The sequence below is a fragment of the Syngnathoides biaculeatus genome, chromosome 3 (assembly GCF_019802595.1).
Source record: "Syngnathoides biaculeatus isolate LvHL_M chromosome 3, ASM1980259v1, whole genome shotgun sequence".
In the NCBI taxonomy this organism is placed as follows: Eukaryota; Metazoa; Chordata; class Actinopteri; order Syngnathiformes; family Syngnathidae; genus Syngnathoides; species Syngnathoides biaculeatus.
The window spans coordinates 22,072,103-22,094,194 of record NC_084642.1 but is presented as its reverse complement, the minus strand read 5'-3'; the positions used below and the strand labels follow the sequence as shown (position 1 = coordinate 22,094,194).

Genomic DNA, 22,092 nt, shown 5'->3' with positions numbered 1-22,092 from the left:
AAACTGGTATTTTATACACTAAGTAGCCATGTCAGCACCATGAGGGTGGGTGGGATGTTGGTCCAGGCAGAGACCCCATCAATTAATTAAATGCACCCTCCCTCCATGCAGTCTAGCATTTCAGTGGCAAACTTTAATTTTTATTTGTTTGTTTTTTTAATTAAAGTCATTAACAGCAAGATAAAGACAAAAATGAATTCAAACAAAACATGCCTGTGTGTACGTGTGTGTATGAGAGAGAGAGAGAGAGAGAGAGAGAGAGAGAGAGAGAGAGTGACCTCTGCCATGATTCCATGACCACCCCCAAACTTGTGCTGTAGTACAAATGAAAATGTTTTTACAATTTAAACTTTCTAGGATATATGGTTCAAATTAGATGTGGACAAAATCTCTACAGGTTTGCCGCAGGAGTTCAAAATTTCATATTGCAACCTGAAACTGTCTTTTGGGACCGAATTGACCAAATGTTCAGAGAAATACTCATCTGGGGGCAATTTTGAGTGTCACACTCACAAAACCTACCAAACATTAAAAAAAAAAAAAAAGAACAAAAAAACCCTCAACTTTTATACAAGCATCACCCATCTCATTAGTACAGGCAGTTATATTTTTTCTTAAAGTTTGACAAACTCTGGGTTTTGTTTATTTGAAAATTAGGAAATTGGCTGAGCCTATGGTTTTACAGACATGCCTTCCACATTTTATGCTTCTAATGTAAGTACCCTCAAGACAGAATTTTCCCAAAAATGTGGGATGCTATTGAGTCAATTTTTGGTTGTTGTACTCAAACCCCTTATCAAACTTTTTTCATTTTCACCAGGATGAACTCTTGTATCGGATTTGGTGAGTGTTTCAAAGTGTGGAATCTCATGAATGGCAATTCATTTCACATAAGAATGGCATCACGAAACAATTTCAGGAAGGCCTTTTGCACCACATGTTCACACCCTAATTAAAGCACTGAACGTCATGGGAACAAACTAATGCCAAGATATGAGCATGGATTGGAAAATTGGAAAACTCACTAAACTGGATAACTGTTTTCACCAGGCATGCTTTGAAGCTAGACCATCAATAAAATAGGATGAACAAACCCAAAGGATAGCATTTTATTTATTTTTTCTTTACCAAAGGAGAAACATCGTACAATCTCCATCCCAGCTATCCCATCATCACATCATCATCATGGTGGATGCCACTATGCATGCAGAACAGGAAAAAGTCCAATGCCGTTTTCTTTGCTCCCAATCTATGAAAAGCTGCCCACCTGCCATACAATTACAGTACACACAACCTGATGAGTGTCGTGTCATGGGAAAACATTGCCAGGGGAATTAATGAAATGCCACGACCGATGGAAGAGGGAGAGAAATTGCCTGTATAACCTATTGTCAAGGTGCCTTTATCATGGGTGAGAAGTTGCGGCAGCTTCGACTCATAATCTACTTTTTCGCTGCCGTTTCCTACGTTTGTGGAAATGAGAGAGATCCTTAAGTGGTACCAGCTAAAAGGTCACACGGATGAAGACATTTAATTGCCTCTGTGTCAAAATTATATATATATATATATATATATATATATATATATATATATATATAATTTTATTAAAACAACTTAGAGACTGAAAATAGATGTCTGCCTTGTCTTGGAAGTTACTCCAAGGACACACCGTGAGGAAATTGGGTCCGTCATTTGGTCGCTCAATGGAAAATAGGTCAAGTCAATTGATGCAGAATTTCCCCAAAAGGCATTTGTACCTTCAGTAACAGGTGACTTGACTTTTTAAATTATTTATTTATTGATTTATTTATTTTGAGTCGTGAGCTGTTCTTTGGTCAATTCTTTTCTTTGTGTTGGAAGCCAGAATTTTTTATTATGAGTAAGCTTCAAATACTCTGTCACTGGAGTGAAATGAAGAAAAAATGTGACCAACACTTGCCAATGCGTTTTCAGGTGTTTATTTAATGGGATTAACTCTTAAACGTCCCATACCATAATTCTTTGGGGTGTCATCTTTGATCGCTCCACAGTGGACTACTGGTTAGGATATCTGGCCTCAGCATGCTCGTGACCCTAGTGAGGAGGTGTGGTATGGAAGATGAATGAATTACCTATCTTTGACGTCCTTTTATTGGGTTTGCAAGATAATTTGTGTTGAAAATGCCCAGGAGACCCTTTTTCAAGCTATCCTATCTTGACTTTTAGGCTTGGCATTTGAGAGGACTACATTTTTCATTAATATTCGATATGTGAATAAGCTTTGCCCTGAATCCATTGCTGCTGTCCCAACTTTAAATATAGAAAACCGCATTGCTCTGATTGGTCTTTGGTGACATCTCGCACCTCTGTTTTTTTCGGCAAGCCCGCCATCAATGGGGCGCTGTGAGCGTCAGCAGGCGAGATGCCCTGATCACCCTGGTTGGTTGAATTATTACTTTCTCTTCCAAGTCCTCCACTTCCATCGGGGGCCCGCAACTCTCGCAGGCATCGACAATGGACTGTGAACGCCCAGAGGAAGTGAGACCCTCAGGCCCCCCAAAATGCCAATATTCCAAATGAAACTGACTTCAAAAGCTGGAGTTTATTTTTGAAGAAAATTGTCAAAATGCCTTAAAAAAATTGCTGCTTTAAACCAAAATGTCAAACTTTCTCTATCGTTTCAGCCATGACTTTTTTCGAAGGGCTATGTATAAGAGGCTTGTTTGCTCATTTCTTTGTGAGGGATTCTGGTTGTGAGAGATACATTTTTCAAAAGAAGCCTACCAGGGTCCCGTTGAACCCCAACAGTTAAACTTCAATGCTCTGCTTAGCCTTCACAGGCTGGCTTACCTGACTTGACTCCCGCTGGAGTCTGGATCCCTGGCACCGACTGTGCCGATGACGGTGTTGACGGGTGCGTTCTCATTGACCTCTAGTGTGTAGATGGACTTGGAGAACACGGGGGGCTCGTCAGCGTCCTCCACAACGATCTTGACCGTGGCAGTGTCCTTGAAAGGCCCACCAACACTGCCACCGGGGTCTGACTGCACATTGGTGGCCTCCACTTTCAGTGTGTACGACCTCCTGCTTTCAAAGTCTAACGCCTGCAAGCAAACAAAGGAGTAACAGTCAAATAATGGGATGCATTCATTGCAACATATTTTGAAAACTTTGCCATGGTGGTTTGCTTTTAACTTTCTCAATTGTGACAATATCGGAACTATGAAAATAGACAGAGAAGATCATCTAGAAATGACAATTGCTAAGATTAGTTTAGCATACTGCTGTGATTTAGATCCAGCAACATTATACTACAGTCTTGGCTGCAGTGGTCCATTTTCTCTGACCTTAGTCTCTTGTCCAAAACTGTATCAGAGATGTAAATTCAGTTGATATAGTAGATCAAGAAGTTTATTAGCGGCACTTGTTCCACGCAATATGTTATATGTGGCACGATTGTTGCTGTTTTTTAAGCCTAACAGACCTTTATAAAGCTAATTAGTTTCCTATCATTAAATAAACCTTTCATAAGGCATGCACTTACCAAAATTTTGTGGCCATATGTTCTTTTTGGGGTAGTCGTCACATAAAATCAGTCAACGATTATTGCTCTGTCAGAGCACGTACTGTAATTGATTTAAATTTGCATCAGTCAGGCTTTGTCATGTTACTTATCAAAAAATGACCCATTTTCAGGCAGAGCAATTACTCTGTGAATCTGTATTCACGCTCTCGCTGACATCTCATGATTAGCACGCTGGCACTCTCGCCGGCTAACACAAAATCAATAACGTCAAGTGCTCTACGGAGCCTATCGAAAAAACTCTCCAAAAAGAAGTCAACAGTTTTTGTCCAGGGTGTGTCATATGAGAAAATTTGAGAAGATTAATATGTTAACACAGGTTTATCTATCCATCCATCCATCCATCCATCCATGTTCTTAGCCGCTTATCCTCACAAGGGTCGTGGGGAGTGCTGGAGCCTATCCCAGCTGTCAACGGGCAGGAGGCGGGGTACACCCAGAACTGGTTGCCAGGGCAAAGAGAGACAGACAATAGCCACACTCACAATCACACCTAGGGACAATTTAGACTGTCCTATTAATGTTGCATGTTTTTGGGATGTGGGAGGAAACCGGAGTGCCCGGAGAAAATCCACCCAGGCACGGGGTGAACATGCAAACTCAAATGGGATTGAATCTGGCATCTCAGAACTGTGAGACCAACACTTTCCAGCTGAGCCACCATGCCACCAAGACTATTGAATTATTTTTAAAAGGAAAAAGCATAAAAACTTTTGACTCCTGTTGGCACAATGGCTGACTGGTCAGAACATATGCATTACAGTTCTGAGTTCAAATGTGGTGTGGTGTGTGTGTGCGCGTGTGTGTGTATATATGGCGGCACGGTGGCGCAGCTGGTAAAGCATTGACCTCACAGTTCTGAGGACCTGCGATCAATCCCGGCCCCACCTGTGTGGAGTTTGCATGTTTTCCCCGTGCCTGCGTGGGTTTTCTCCGGACACACCGGTTTCCTCCCACATCATAAAAACCTGCAATATTATTGGACACTCTAATTTGTCCCTAGGTGTGATTGTGAGTGCGGATGGATATATATATATATATATATAATATATATATATATATATATATATATATATATACACTACTGGTAAACCCTAACTAGTCTCAACTAGTCTCTCTGTGAGGAAGTTAATGGAAGCCCCAAAAGCCTCTCAGAGCTTCATTCCTCCACGGTCTGAGGAGCTATTTGGAACACTTTCATCCTCATCATCATTCTCTCCCTCTGATCCCTCCATATGTGGTTAAAGAGAGAGAGAGAGCAAGAGAGAAACCCTCAGCCAGTGGATAACACTTTAATTCAAAGGTTAGCGTCTGCGTGGATGGTCAAACAGATTATATGGAAATGAACAGAGGTTATCTGAAGATTTTCATTCACCAAACTAAATATTGCTTCCACACTTCAAGACGGCCTGGTAAAATATGAATAAAAGCCACAGAAAAAAACTTTCCGATACACCATGATGCGATAATTGTATCATGGAGTTCAGGACTCTAGAATAATCTCAGAGGAAATAAAGTCACAGTTGACAGTATTAGGTCCAGTTTCAACATGAGTTTTGCTTTCTATTCTCTTTTCATTCATTTCCAAGGTCTGTAGCCAGTTTCCAACATATGATGCTGTTCTTTAGTTTGTCTCTAGCAAGCAGGTTATGTGAAAACTCAGAGGAAGTCGACCCTGAGATAAAGGGAAACCCTGATCATTTGATTCCAAAGAACTAGGAAAGAGTAATTCTGGCTAAGTTACCTTGGTAACTGACTCTGTGAATCTAGTATTTTAGGTACATTCACTTTCACATATTTTGTTGGTGGATCAGCCCACCTGAAACAAAAATCTCGTGTCTGTTTCTCCGGGAGGAATACATCTAAAATGAAGTGATGGTATTCATTTGCTAATTTCTGTCAGAACGATTGCATTTCATACAGAGTCAACACAACGTATTTGTGATGACATTGGTGCATTTTTTTTTTTTTTTGCAACGATATGTCGCCATCACCATCACAGTGAAATGGCTCTAATGATGTAAAAAAACGAAATAGTTCCACACGATTGCAAGTAATTGATGTAGAAATCTATCCATCTATTTTCCAAGCCACTTATCCACACAAGGGTCATGGGAGTGCTGGAGCCTATCCCAGCTAACTTCAGGCAAAAAGAGGACTACACTGTGAACGCCGTCACTCTGAGTGCCATCACTGGAGCCACGCTGCTTGCACCAAAGTCAGGCAAGTGTACCAGGACACCATCATTGACTGTTGATGGAGAAATCCTTTATCTGAACATATTTTGTTGATCGAATCATAACCCATCCATTTTCTGACCCGCTTATCCTCACAAGGGTCGTGAGAGGCCTGGAGCCTATCCCAGCTATCATTGGGAAGGAGGGGGGGGGGACGCACTGAAGTCGTTGCCAGCCAATCACAGTGCACATAGAGATAAACCGCCATTCGCACCCACAATCACACCACGGGGAAATTTAGACTGTCCAATTAATGCAAGTTTTTGGGATATGGGAGGAAACCAAAGTGCCCGGAGAAAACCCACTCAGGCAAGGGGAGAAGATGCAAACTCCACACAGTTGGGGCCTGGATTTGAACCCTGGTCCTCAGAACTGTGAGGCCAGTGCTCTAACTAGTTGGTCCACCGCACCGGTCCCAAGCATTTATCAAGAGGCACAAATATTTTTTTGCAATATGTCAATTTCATCCATCCATTTTCTGTACCTCTTATTGTCAAAAAAGTTGCAGGTGTGCTGGAACCTATCCTAGCTATCAATTGCAAAACACACATGAACATGTAATTTCTAATCAATACTTTTAAATTGGTAAAATGTTTGAATATTGATATACATAAATACATCACAAAACATATTTAAAATGGGAATTAATTTTTGTGGTTACAATTTTTCACATTTATTCATGTTTTATTTCATTTTGATTAATTAATCTAATGAATAATTGGTTGATTGATAGCAAAAAAAATTAAAATGTGCTTAAAGAACCTAATATTCTATAATTACAATAAATTCTTTTGAGCTATTTCTTTTTACCTCATCCCCAAATGACTTGGCCCATGTGTCCGTTTTCAAAGTCCAATGTAACCAATAAATTTGATCAGATTGAATTGTAACTTGTCTTTGTAGTGTCAATTAAATATATGTTGAACGTGATTTAAAAATCACTGTATTCTTTTTGTTTAACACAACATCCCGACTTCATTGGAATTGGGGTTGCATAATGCAATAAAACCAGTGTGACAGCCTCCGTTGTAGCTAGCGATTGCACAAAATGGGTTTTTAAAGCAGACCACTCTCAAGGACAGCATTAGCGTGTTTTCTTGTGGGTTTTGACCTTCACCACTATCGAGAGTTGAGGCATTAAAGTGCTCACCAGTAAATTTCAATATCATTCAAATGGCGTCTCTCACACACACACACACACACACACACAGATATGCACAGTCGCTGTAGAGTGGTTACACTGACTTACCCTCAACAAAATGCTTCAGTGTCAGCTAACAGACAAGTGAGAGTATTGTATTCCTTCAGTTGTGTATTACAATAAAAGCACCAAAATGATGCAAAGTTTGTTAAACAATACTAAAAAAGGGTTGCAGCATGGCACCGGTTTAAACTTCCGCAAGATGGGGAACCTAATATCTCCAACTTAAGTCACAGAATGAATAATATTAATTCAAGCAAGAACTCAGATGTTTTTCCTTTTCTTTGACTTTTACGGTGTTGATTCAACTCCCATTCCAAAATGTTATAGTACTACACTTTTCCTCATCAGAGTTGATGGTGAGCTTGAGCCTATTCTAAGTGATTTTGGGGAAGAGGCGGGGTACACTTTGGACTTATTCTTAGCCAATCTCGGAGCACACGTAGACAAATAACTATTCATTCACACCTATGGAAAATTTGAATCTTCAGTGAAACTAGCATGCATGTTTTAGGGATCTGGGAGGGAGCCGGAGTACCTATGCAAGCAGGAAAAGCAGGCAAATGGTTCAGACTGACCCGGGATCTGAACTCTGAACCTTAAAACTGGGACGCTGCATACTAACCATTGGCCACACTGGTGTGTTTATTTCAAATGTGAGGTAATGTGTTTCAAAATCCTGGAAGACACCTTATTTATTCTTTTCAGACTCAATCATTGGTCATGCTTGTTTGTTTGTGTTTCTTTTGGTGCACAGATTGTTGCACAGGTGCACAGGTTGGCTCGTGCCCAGTCCAAAGTGTACTCCGCCTTTGGCATGAAGTCAGCAGGGATAGGCTCCATCTCACCCACAACCCGAAAGAACAAGTGCATAGCACAGATGAGAGCAGCAAATATATATACTTCAGTAAAATTACAGTTATTTTTAGAGCAAAATATAAAAGGGTTAATGTTACAATGTGCCTAGTGTTCTTCATAAAATCCCTCGGGGAATCGCGGAGTCATTAGTCATCATGAAACTCTAGCAGCATAATAAAACTGAGTCTTTTAAAATGTCTTTCCTTCATTTTATACCACCCCTCCACCCCCATTTGATTTGTACAATTTTGGCATGTCCCACACAGTGTTCTGCTAAGTAGTGAGTGTTATTAGTGGTTCAATAGTATTTTTTTTCCTCAATAAAACTAGTCATTTAAATCATAAATATTTTATTTTTATTGTCATATTGTACATTGTCCATGTGTCCTTGACACTGCTGTCCACCGTCAATATGGCATCACTGCACCTTTAAGAATCGCTCAAATGTTTTAGGTTTAAGTTTAAACCAAGCATTTCTTGTGTTTCTTGAAACACAAAAACAGTTGATGGTTGCTAGACCTATATGCATTTCTACTATCATAACATAAATTAATCTGAAGTTCAAAGTAAAATCTCAACATTTTTGCATTTTTTCTTGGACAAGTCTCATAATCGGTTGACCGGGCAGAGATTATTCTTTATACATCGTGTGATGACATCGAATTTCAACTGGTGGCTTCACCTGTAATTTATCACCAAAGTGGACATCTGTTTCATTACTGTAAAATAATTTGTCCAGCTTTAATCTTTTTCTTCAGTGCTGTGGTGTGAACGGATAGCAGATTTCTTTTCTCCCTGCTCCTTTGGGATGTGCACAACTGCAGTTCCCATCCACCGCTTTTCATTGACCTGATGGTATTCCACATTGCATACTTTGGAAACAGACAGGTTCCAAGTGGTGGTCTTACGGGCTGAAATGTCATCAATTTTAGCGACATACATATAGTAGCAGCTCTATTTCGTAGTCCATCTATCCATTTTATATCCTGCTTAGCCCCAGTGGGGTTGCAGGTGAGCTGGATCCTATCTTTCAAGGTAAATATAGATTCCTGCAACCGAGTAACATGATACCTCTTTCTGACCAACAAAGAGCAAACAAAAATCCATACCTGTAGGTAATAAGACAAGTAGCGAGCAGAATAAAAAGACAGGATTCTTTAAAATACAAAAATTCTGGCGTAAATAAGTAAAATGTGCCATTAACACTACTCTGACAAGAACACTTGCTCCAAAAGGTTGCTCAAATAATTAGAGCGGAGCAAATGTAGCTTGTTACTACCCACTTTGGGAAAGGTGCTATATACAATAGATGGCTGGATTACTGGCTAAAGAATACGTAAGACAATTTTGCTATAGCATTTTACTCTTTAAAGGTGAAGACTCACGAAAAGACAGGAAGTAACAGTTTGTTTGGTGTCCATTGTACCATTAGTCTTGTAATCGGCAAAGATATGGAAGTAAATATGTGCCACCAGGATTTCAATTAAAAATGGCAGGGAAATTTTTATGTTGTAAAATTCACAGGTATTTCAAAGTGATCACATTTCCAATAGCTGTATTTCAATTTAACTTTTCAATGTTAACAAATTTGCTGTATAAAAAAATTCAACCTTTAAAATTCAAATGCAATATTTTAAGTCTCCCAAGATTCAACTGACTACAATTCGCTGTCTGAAATTTACCGTCTAACAACCAGCCAATCCTGTTACACTTTCTGAGTCACATGACATCACATACTAAGAAAGCGTCACTGGATTGGCTGAGTGTTGGGTTCTGACATGAAGTAACTCTACCTTCTTAACACAACCAACCTAGTGACGCTTTCTTTGGATGACTAAAAAAGTGTAACTTGATTGGTTGGCTGTTAGACGGTGAATTTCAGACAGCGAATTGTAGCCAGTTGAATTTCAGGAGACTGAAAATATTGTATTTGAATTTTAAAAGTTGAATTGTTTTATATGGCGAATTTGTTAACATTAAAATGTTAAACTGAAATACAGCTATTGGAAATGTGATCACTTTGAGGTACCTGTCAATATTACAACATAACATTTTCAGTGCCATTTTTAATTCAAATCCTGGTGGCACATATTTACTTCCATACAATGATCACTTTTGATCCAGTGGAGTCAACATGTGTGCACAATGGGACAACAGCAGATGAATTTTGACTTTTTATGTGTTCTCACAACCCACTCCCCCCACCCTAAAGTGTCATCTCCATTGACAGCATCACATCCAGATGGACTGGCAGAGCACAGAGAGACTTCAAAGTTCATTGTAAGCTGCTGGGGTGAAAGCTCAGCATCCCGCTAACATCTCTCCATGGGCTGAGAAAAAGCTTTTTAAAAGAAAAAAGCGTCAAAAAGAAAATAACCACTCTAAATCACCACTTTACTTGCAAGCAACTGGTTGAAGACCTCCTTCAACCAAAATGTTTGGTCAGTGAATGTTAACCATGCTGCAAACTTTTTTTTTTTTTTTTGAGTGCCAGAAGGCACTTTAAAGACTGATGATGTGATGTGTCGAAGGGGGAAGTCTTTTTGGCCCGTCACCATGTTCCTTCCCCGGACCAGAAGAACTGCACTTGCGGAGGAGCCAACTTCTAATCACATCAGTGTCATCCCCTTCTTCCCCCGAGGGCATTCACACCAGCCCGACAACTGTGGTCAAACTGCAGAGGAGTGTGATTAATGTGGACTGAGATCATGAACATGTTGGTATAAAAGTAGTTAATCTTGCCGCTCAGATCATTGTAGTTTGTAATACAGTTTGTAATCATTATTCAGGGAAAGATGTTTGGTCATATTCTGACCTTGTGAGAGGTTGGTAGTGTTTCCCATTTGATGGGGTTTTGCAACCAAACCCAATTTGGGGCTTCACACCTGATAACTACTACAGAAAGTGACTGAGCGGTCTCAAATTAAACATTTTACCAGCGCCGATCTTTTGAGTACATCCATTCATTTTATGAGTCTCTTATCGTCACAAGGCTCACGGGAGTGCTGGAGCCAATCCTAAATGTCATTGGGCAGGAGGGTACGCCCTAAACTGGTTCCCAGCCAATTGCAGCGCACATAAAAACAAACCACCATTTACACTCAGAACTACATCTCAGGACAATTTAGAGTCCACAATTAATGCATGTTTTTGGGATGTGGGAGGAAAACGAGAGTTCCCAGAGCAAACTCACAGAGACCCTGGGAGAACATGCAAATTCCACACAGGCAGGCCTGGGATTTGAACCCTGATCCCCAGATCTTTGGGGCAGAAGCTCTCGCCAGTTGTGCCGCGCTGTTGAATACATGTGGTATACAATTTAGAAGTAATTGGACACTATCTCTGGGACAGGTTTTCATTGAAGAGCCCCTGGAACGGCCACAATGACACAAAATGGTCACTTGATAACTAAATGTCAGACTTCCTGTGTCTTTTTATGAATACTGTGGGTTCTTAACGCTTTTTCCCAGGTCTTCTTAAGGTAGACACGCCAACCAAACCACCTCCCACACACAAGGGGGCTGTATTTTTGCATTTTCAAATCATTGCACACACACAAGCTCTTCCAACTATCGGGAGCTCCTCTCAGATTATACAGTCCATACAAACAAAATTGTTTATACTTAGAGACCAAAAACATACATTTGGACAATAAACCAGATTATGCTTCACCAGCAGGCCTAAAGATGTAGAGTTATAGTGTTGGTTCCAGTCTGAAGCTTGAAGTTGAAGTTTCCTGTTTGGGTTTATAAATGAACTGGCAAACAAGACAATTTTGTCTTCTGAAACTCCCCCTCAAACAGGAAGTGCAAGTTGCCTAAAAAGACAAACATACGTGACGTGCTTTCTCAACATTTGGCACTGACTGATGTTCTTCATCGTCTTCCCGGCGGATTGCCGAGCTCTTGCACACTGCACACCTCCTACACGTTGTGCTCATCATCGTTCACACTCTTGTGTTCATCACACGTCCCTGAGATAATGTGGATTTACGTCACAACAAATAAAAGGAATCAAGCTGCAAGCAGCAATGAACAGTTTATGTCATGGCAAATCCTTGGAATGATTGGGAAACCTTTGATGCCATGTTGCGCCCACTTCAGATGGCCTCGAACAGGGGTGCCCAGAATTTTTTTACCCCAAGATCTACTTTTCAAGCTGCCAGCCTCTCGCGGGCTACCGATGACGATGGCTGCACGAAATTACTATCACATTACTGTTCACTTTTTTGCATGGGCCTTTTTATGATAGACACGTCAATCCAATCTAATGTCAACTGATAAAACAGCTGTTGGGAGCTGTTTTTTGATTATATTTTTTAAATTTTACAAGGGGCATTACTGAGCCCTGGAATTTACCAAAAATGGCCAGCCTCTTGTTCAAATTTGGACATGGATACTTGAGCCTTGTCAGTGTATCGTATTATATTAGGTGAATAGTGTCAGGGGAAATTTTTTTCTGGAACCTTCCAGGATGCAATATAGCATTAATGTTTTGCAGGCAAAACAACAACAACAACAAAATACAATTTAGCATCATCAACATCTCCCAAGGATACCCGAATTAAAAAAAAAAAAACAAAAACGGTTTTGCCTTAATGGCTGCTTTATACCTACTTGGCTAAATTCCTATTAAATTTTGTGCTTTCAGTTCTTTGACTTTTTACGATTTTGATGATTTTTTTTTTCTATTGGTTGAAGTGGTATTGGGGGTAATTGTTTTTTTTGAGGTGCCAGTGTTGATTACCACCACTTTCAACCCACATTAGGGTACATTCAGACTGCAAGTCATGTGCGCAATTCAGGTTTTTTTTGTTAATTTTGATGTTTTTATGTTGTTCTTCGCATTACAAAAAAATGTGACTTTTACTGTAGGGTGTAGAGTCCATGACATCACGCACAAAACAGGACAACACATTGCCCATGCGAACAAACACAAGGCACTGTGTTTACTGACATAAATATGGCCCCTCACATAACTCTCATAATGAAACATTTCTGGAAATTTCAAGGTTTTTTTGCAACGGGAGACAATACTTTCTTGTATTTATCAGTTGTATAGGCTCTTCTTTTGGCCACTGACTGCTTTCTGCTTCTTTGTCTGGTGTTGCCGATGTGTAATTGCAATTGCGCCAGATAGCCACTGATAGAATGAAGTCCAGCAGTGCTAAAATAGTGGCGGGAAACAACTCATGACTCACCTGGGCTTTGTTTTAGCCATGCCCTAAATATCTGGGTGGAAACAGTTAAGCATATCCCCACACTTACATTGTTCTCAGTCGTTGTAAATCTAAATTACCTTCAAACATCCATATTCCATACCGCTTATCCTCACTTGGTTCTCAGGCAAGCTAGAGCCTATCCCAGCTGACTCTGGGCGAGAGGCAGAGTACACCCTCACTGTCACCAGCCAATTACAGGGCACATATAAACAAACAACCTCTCACACTCACATTACGACCTACGGACAATTTTGAGTTTTCAATTAACCTACCATTCATGGTTTTTTTAAAGGAAATACTTTGACAGCTTTTTTATACATGTATTTTTAATTCATATTGTTGCTCGTTTATGCTGAAAACAAACTTTTGATGCCGCTTTCGTATTGAAGAGGATAATGCCACCCAAAGTACTCGACATTGTAAATGTAACTCCAATTCTATCAGTAGAGTTCATTGTACTTTAGGTGACTGACTAGTTACCACAAGTTCCTGACACTCCAGAGGTTTGGGGTTTGTGTACCACCTGTGGCTTATTATACAAGTAGGTTGAATGTATCCATGTTCTTTTTCATTTCTGCGAAAAAGTGTACAATTATTTTTTTTCAAGCTAGTGTCGTATCAAGAATAGAGGATTTCTTCCGGATGGATGAACTCAACTTCAACTGGACTTCTTTATAATAGTTAATACTGTAAAAAAAAATCACATTGTTTTGCAATTTTTACTGATGCTTGTTTTAGGCAGCAAGCACATTTGGCCGAAGTTTACCTTTTTGAGTCGCAGAATCCCTTCTTGCGTCTGCGGGTCTGTGATGATCTCAAACACGCTTTGCTCGTCCCCCTCGATGATGTTGTACGTGGATTTGGCATTGTCGCCAACGTCCCGGTCATTGGCCTTCACCTTGCCTCCCATCTGCCCAACGGGCAGGTTTTCGGGGATCACAAACTCATACAAATCTTTCAAAGTGCAAAAGCAAACAGAAAGTATTAAATACAAATTAGTAGCTGGGATTTCTTTTATAGGAGGGCTCACTTTTTGAAAATTTGGGTGGGTTGTCGTTGATGTCGGTGAGCACGATGGTTACGGTGGTGGTCCCAGACAAGCCGCCCATGTGACCGCCCATGTCCTTGGCTTGAATGACCACCAGGTACTCCTCCCGCATCTCTCGATCCATCCCGTGGAGGGCGATTTTGATTGTGGCTGGAAATCATGACCGGTGGAAATAAATATCATGTAAAAATCTATTCTGTACATCCATACACACTCTAATTGCTATTAACTATATCCCTCTGTTTCTTCATTCATATACTCACATATTACAAGCATACTTTGTTTTTCTACCCGCACAAATCCACCGGAAGTATCACTTGCAATGTAAATTTCTGTTTATTCACATTTACAAGTTGTGAATTTACATTGACCTGAAATGCATCTATTTACATCCACATCTATCGTAAAAATATTTATGTCCATTTTCATACATACATACATACTTTAAATACTGTATACATTCACTCGCAGTGATACCAGCAACATGTTCCTCACTCTAACTCAAAAACTTTAATACAACCATTTTTTTTTTGTAATGAGTAAACTAATGTCTAACTATTTCCAAACCAATAATTAGATTAAGGTCATTTCTTCAAGTTGGAAAGCATCAAAAAATATTGTAGTGTGTAGGAATCACTCAAGAACACTCAAGGCATTTCAGTTTGAAAAAGCCCATTTTAACTCACTCAGTCACTCAGTCGTTCTACTAGCACAGTGAAAAGGACCCTGACGTCACTACATGAAACACATACTACAGGCAGACTAAAAGAAAATAAAAAAAAACTTGCCACACAGACACAACCAAACATCTTGAATGATGGATGACATGTTAGAGTGAATGGGAAATAGAGTAGTTGGAGAGTGATGAGATATGGGCATAACGCAGTTATTGAGTGTGTGTCCATGAGAATTAAATTCCTGTCGCCATTTCATGTGTGTACAATTGTACATTTGGAAAAGTTAGGACACTGTCTTAACTTTATGTGCAAAATTAGGATTCTACGCTAAGCTTGGTGCTATGTTATCTTAACAAGTGCCACAGTTTATGTCCATAAGTAGGGTTCAAATTGTGTTATTGTTTGCACTTTTAAAGCGGAAATCCAGTGGTTTGCATGAACAATGTATCCAATACGTCATGTAATATATACCCTACCTTGACAATGTGATGTTAAATCCTCTCTCATTTAATAGTGTTTTGAGAAGATTTGTATAGACAATTACGAATTTTCAGGGGCGCTGCCATTTTCACGAGTCACATGACCTACGTGGGCGTATGCGACATGTTACGTGCCATTCCAAACATACCATTATGCCCAGCGCTGATTTATCCTCATCTGATGAAGAAATAGCAGTAAAACAGATTACATATTACATGACCTATTGGATACATTGTTCATGCAAACCACTGCATTTCCCCTTTAGGTTATGTCTCATAACATGTAATCTACATATGTATCCTGGTTAGCTTTCCTTATTCAGGTATTAAATGTAACTGCTAAAGTGACTTATAATCGAATTCATTTCAAAATCAAATAATCAGTAAAGTAAGTTTATTTTTAAAGGAGGAATTAGATACATTTTTCAAGCGGACTGTGGCATTGTGTGCCCATCTATTCACGTACTGAGATAATGTGAAGTATGTCTGTACAACACACAATGATGGCTGGGGGAGAGGAAAAACTGTTCTTGACCAATTACAATCATTTCTGTTATAATGCTACATAGAGTATGTGTGAATGCACAGACAATCCTATAACCTTCACGCCTACCTTACTTTACAATTTGTTGACGTGCATTATTTCAGTATCTTGGCTTTTGTAAAGCATGGAGGTGAAGAATTCCCTGCAGGTATATGTACAGTATCGTTTTTTTCTTTGCTTAACATTAAAAAAATGTCCGTTTTTTTCTGCACTCTGCCATCATTTGTATTCGGATTGAGTGCAAATGATGCTGTCTTTCGTGTATAATCTGGGATACTGTATGCGGAATGGCGTTTATTGACTGCACCATAAGCATGGAATATAAAAAGGTGCTCAACTGCGGCATCTCAGGATAATCCACTCAGGAAACAGAGACCCGCAGGATCATCAAATGAATATAATATCGAGGCTGTTTCGGTATGACACTCCCTAAACCCCCCACTCTAGCCCCCAGAAAATGAGAATGAGACAGAAAACAGCAACACGTTGAGGCTTGTATTTTCTATTCTGGAGGCTGGCAGTCCGCAGAGATGCATCACTCCTGCGAGGTCAGATTCCCTTTTGGGAGGTCACAGGCACAGGTGGGAGTAAATCACATGTGTGCAAGTCATAAAGTCTTAACCTTCAAGTATTAAATAAGTTTCTTCGGTAAAAAAAAAAAAAAAATCAGCAAAGTGAAGTCCTCGGTAAATTTCAAGAAAGTCATAGGCAAGTCGTAGAATCTTGCGATGCATATTTGCCACAGAGCACTCATATCTATACTCACGCACTTGTATCCTCCTTCTGGAGGCGGTTAAGAGGACATCGGTGGGTTTAGCAGAGAGACCCTGGGTGCCTGGGAATGGGTGGTGTCTTGTCGATTGAGTCTTCTCAGGATGGGCACGTGGACGTGCTTACTTGTGATGTTACTTTTTCACAGGTTGTGGCACTGCCTTTCCTCCACAGATAAGGAACCTGATTCCTCTGTTATACAGTAGTAGTCATACACTGGACTATTCTGCTGTTGTTTTGTATTTTTTGTTGCAGTTCTGTTCTTTCTTTTATCTGTCTTTCCTCTCACAAAACTCGTTCTGTCCCACTTACTGCATTTTCAACAAATATCACAATCCAAACAACCGCAGAGGGACTATTCTTCTGTTGCACATAAAACTGTTCCACCAAAAAAATCCCACACTTTGTTGAAAATGCTGATTTTTTTTAAATGGAAATAGCCAAGACTTGTTGAATCATGTAGTTCCAGTCAAAACTATTTGAGTCTTTTTAAATACCAAGTTAATGTCAAGACGAGTCTCTTATAGTTTTTGGATTTGCAAGTTCTGTCCCGAAACTGGTAATATGATTCTGACCGGAGTCCCCTGCCTCTGGTTACAAGCGGTAATGATGTGTAAAATGTACACCGGCAACGGTTTGGTTTAGGCGGCATCATCAGCTACTAAAACCTCAACCACCTAAGAATCTTGGCCCACAAATGATATAATAGACAATATCTTGTTATGTGCCAAGCTGTGAGTCATTCTGCCTCCTTGCTGTAATAACAGCAATAAATGTTGCACTTATGAGCAAGCAAGCAACTTTCTTGCCAGTTGTCGACCAGGGCAGCCAGCGAGAGACAAATTGTTCTGTCCCATCACAGTTTCAGGTTATTGTCCCATTAAATAGCACTCGTCATTTCAAGAAGAACCATATGTTGTAAATGCATTCAGATGTCCACATAATGTACAACTTGTCTGTCAAGACACGATGATAACCTTTATTAATATTATTGTTATGATTGACACGTTATACAAGCGGACATGTTTTTTTCTTCTTTTCCTTTCGGCTTGTCCCGATTAGGGGTCACCACAGCGTCATCTTTTTCCATCTAAGCCTATCCCGTGCATCTTCCCCTCCAACCCCCTAGAGTCTTCATGTACTCCCTCATAGCATCCATCAACTTTTTCTTTGGTCTTCCTCCCGCTCTTTTGTCTGGCAGCTGCATCCTCAACACCCTTCTACCAACATACTCACTCCCTCGCCTCTGAACATGTCCAAACCATCGAAGTCTGCTCTCTCTAACCTTGCCTCCAAAACATCCAACTTTGGCTGTCCCTCCGATAAGCTCATTGCTAATCCTATCCAACCTGCTCACTACGAGCAAGAACCTCAATGTATTCATTTCTGCTACCTCTAGTCCTGCTTCCTTTTGTTTTTTCAGTGCCATCGTCTCTAATCCATACACCATGGCCGGTCTCACTACTGTTTTATAGACTTTGCCCTTCATTCTAGTGGAGACTCTTCTGTCACAAAGAACACCAGACATCTTCCACCAACTGTTCTACCCCACTTCCCGTTTCTTCACTTCCTTACCACACTCTCCATTGTTGAAGTGTTTTTAGTATTATATGTTATATATTATATATTTATTATATTTATTATCAAGTATTTTTGTCATTATAACCATCTATGAAAAAAAACATTGTACACTGTACTGCCTGTACAAACAATCAGACGTTTCAGTTCAATAAATTTAAATAAACATGTAGACAGATTTCATATGTGTATGTATATATATATCACATTTTCAAAGATTTTTTTTTTTTTTTTAACATTTATGAAAAATCTAAATAAATACCAGTACTGAAAATAAGGCTTGTTTATCGAGAAAACAGCATTGACTTGCTACAAGAATGCTACAGGCAGAAATAAAACAACACACTCCTAGTGTCATCAACACGGTTTTAGTCAGCCTGGAGGAGCCTCTTGTTTCATAATATTATTCTGTGTATTTGTGTTCTGATTTTATTTCCCTTGGCCTTAACCATAATACCAACAGTTCAAATAAAGACCTGGCGCATATCTTATGGAAAGACATTTCTGTAAAATTTATTCTATTATTATTAGTAGTAGGAGTTTTAGTAGTAGTAGTAGTAGTGGTAATAGCAGTAGTAAGTTTTTTGGTAAAAGTATTAGTAGTAGTACATACAATAATAGTAAAGATCAAGAAATACTGTCTACATCACAAGCTTCATACTCATACATGCCTAATTCCAACTATGTCCTTTGACATCATTACAAAATCTAAACATCTGTCCATTAACATATAATGTAAGCATACAATAGTTTTGTTCATGTGCATATCGTCAACATCTCTCTGTCCAGTCATATATACAGAGGGGCCTGATTTTCTAAGGATTTGCTCACACAAAAACAGGCACAAATTTGATTGCACACACAAGCATATCTGGAAGCTGATCTACTAACTGGATGTGACCACCAATCTGTCTACCTAATGTATGAAATTGCAGTGTACTTTTTTTTTGTTTTGTTGTGGGAGGAGTACAGTATGAGTGAATAGGTGAAATTAGCACGCACAATGTAATTTTTTAATAGCTGAGACTATTTTCGCTGGCTAATTTTGCCTTTTTAATTAGGACATCCAAATGGCAGGTGCAAAACGGTGCCACCAAAGGAGAGACAAAATAAGAGGGAGCGAGGAGAAGTTTTCCGCTCGTGTCAACATTTTTAAAATGCCAAGAACAAAAATTGTTGTGACGTGTCGTCTATTCAGCAATGGAATTTTCGGAGCTTCTGGATGATCTAAGGGCTGCCTTGGAGCCAGTCACAAGGAGTTATGCCGTATTAGCCATGATGAAACTCCTTTCAAATCTGCATTTTAATTTTAGCACAATATGTAAACTGGTGCAGGCCTCTCCCAGAGCAGCTTTTCCGGGTGTTGTGTCCAAAGTTTTAAATGCAATTTAACGCAGAATGAGCGTGCCTGTGTACATCCAATTACCATCCACCTTTACCATACGATTCAAATCAAATAAAACATAGATTTAATGCGGTTGCTGACTTCCTCAGAATTATTGTAGCAATTGCTTGCTTTTACTCCCTTTTCCACTTCCAATTCAGTCTCTTCAAACTTCATTGCACTTGCGGTGCTCTCTCAACCAAACCATCAGAGATACCTAAAGCTCAAAACCCTATTATATCCAAGCGGTCTCCATCAATTGCTCACCAGTTCAGAGTGTACCCTGCCTCTCGACCTAAGTCAGCATGCATAGGCTCCAGAACTGCCATAACCCACGTAAGGTTAAGGGGTCTGTAAAATGGATGGATGGAAGGATTGCTCTCTCTGCCCAATTTATATAAACAGTGCTAACGCCGGGTTGTCAGTCAATCACATCCAATATAAACATCTGCATCTCAATCACATCAACAGACCTTGAAACATCTGACTGTCCAGTCAATGGTGTCCGTCTGCCACTTTACATGTCAAGTTAACATCTGTCTGCCCATTAATGTTAACATCTGTTACTTCAGACACACACAATGTAAATAGCTACAGTATATGTTACACGTTAACATCCGTCTATCCGTACTAGATGTGCATACGCACATTTGAAACAATGCATATATAAGATATGAAGTACACTGTCGACTGTACATGTGATGCACCACGGCAGGTCTGAAGGACAAAATGCGTATAGAGGGAGAACTTGAAAATTCCATTAATATTACATCAAAAGCCATTATGTTACACTTATATCAGCTCACATATCTCAGAGAACCTTTAACTCCTTGTTCTGCCAGAGGAAACTTTTGTGATCCCACTGTTTGTGTGTGTGTGTGCTTGTGAGATGAAATGTGTGTGTTAAGCATCTGATCTGAAGGTAGGCCAGCTCAGGCAACAAACAAATCCAAAAATAAGACAAACACACTTCAGTCATTGGCGCGCTCCTCATCATGGAGTTGATCATAGTTAATTATTCAAATTAATTCCTAATCACTCAAAAATGGGAGGATAGACAAACACTCATTTCCATAGCTGATCCCCACCACCCACACCCCCACCCCACCCACCTAGCTGAGTGATAAAGTGGGCCGCAATGTTTATTTATTGATTTATTCATCCCCAGCTTTTCATTTTTAAGTGTCAAACACTCCATAATCATCGTTTATCGTTTTTATTTTCCATTAACATTCATTAAAACATCTGCCGTACGTGAGGGATCCATCTGCATATGCGCCACTAGCACAGAATGCTAATCCTGCACAATGTTAGGTGGGATCTTTTTCCAACTGCAGGTACTGCGAGACCGTGGTCGTGGTGAGCACAAGGCTGACCCGGCTCCGGCTCCAGTTTGGTCTGAGCATTCTCTCTAATTATGTATTTAAATATTCCTGTCCTCCTGCTTTCTTCTTCTTTTTTTCCCATCTTGTTTGCAATGCTGCCGATTTTAGTCTCATCTGTTATTAATGTTATTCATGTAATCCCACCGTTTTTTTTTTTTCTCTTTTACAGAAACATACAGTATTAGAAAGTCATCCACAAAAGCAAAGACTTTGCGGGTAACAATAACACGTTTTGAAGTTTTAAGTTCTGGAAAAAAATATTTGAACCCTACTGTTATTTAGTGGGTCTCATCAAGTTAGAAACAAAAGAGACAAAAGAGAAAGGATAAGACATTTGTGTGTTACCGAAAAAACATAACAGGAGGGTCAAATATGCCAGGAGCTGGAAATGTGTTTGGAGATAATTGGATGAAATTCCAGTCATTCTGCTTCATTAAGGGGCGGGGTATGTCATTATTAATACAGTTATCATCAATATGAATTCATAACCTTGTGACCGCGTTGCATTCGGGACAGCCAGTCGACAGACAGGCTCTTGCTTACGTATCCCGCAATTACGTGGATTTGATAAGGGCTTTGATGCCGCTCATTGTCCGAGCGCAAAATATATCACAGATGATCGCTTGACCTGGCTAAATCCCGCGCAAACAACGACGGAGAAAAGTGCCGATGTGTCCCGCTGATATTGGGGCCGCTCGCCTTTTGTCCTCATCTATTGAATGCGGTGGCCATTATACAGCTCGCAATCACATGTGCGGCGTGCTGATAATACTTTCCATTTGTACTGTCATTAACTTTTGAAGCCCGGCAAAAGATCCTTGGCGGAGATCGCCGATGTCGCTTCATTAAAAATCATCTGAGGCCACTGACACAGCCGCCTGTTATTTCGCTGACTTTTTTTGGGGGGTTTTGTTTTTGGTTCCTTATTCAATCTAATCCTTTTCAGGTTTTGGTAAAAACTTTGCTGTCAGAATGAAGCCGCAATGAAGCCAATTGTCAGCAAAGTCATACAAATAAGAAAAGAATTGGAAAAGAAAATCAGAAAGTATTGTATTAAGAGGATCTGGCTGTGAAAAATGTAAAGTCTATGATAAAGGTCCATGATACCTGCTAATGATTTCAACTGATTTAAACATTCCTGAAAATG

General features: G+C 39.8%; 1 protein-coding gene across 1 annotated transcript in view; it reads right to left on the bottom strand.

The window, feature by feature from the left end:
- Positions 1 to 22,092, bottom strand: part of cdh8 (cadherin 8) — a 149,785-nt gene that overhangs the window by 23,724 nt on the left and 103,969 nt on the right. The window contains exons 5-7 of the mRNA XM_061814818.1: positions 14,110 to 14,277; positions 13,846 to 14,033; positions 2,830 to 3,083 (exon numbers count right to left, since the gene is read on the bottom strand). Of these exons, the coding sequence (XP_061670802.1) occupies positions 2,830 to 3,083; positions 13,846 to 14,033; positions 14,110 to 14,277 (610 nt within the window). The remainder of the gene's footprint in view (positions 1 to 2,829; positions 3,084 to 13,845; positions 14,034 to 14,109; positions 14,278 to 22,092) is intronic.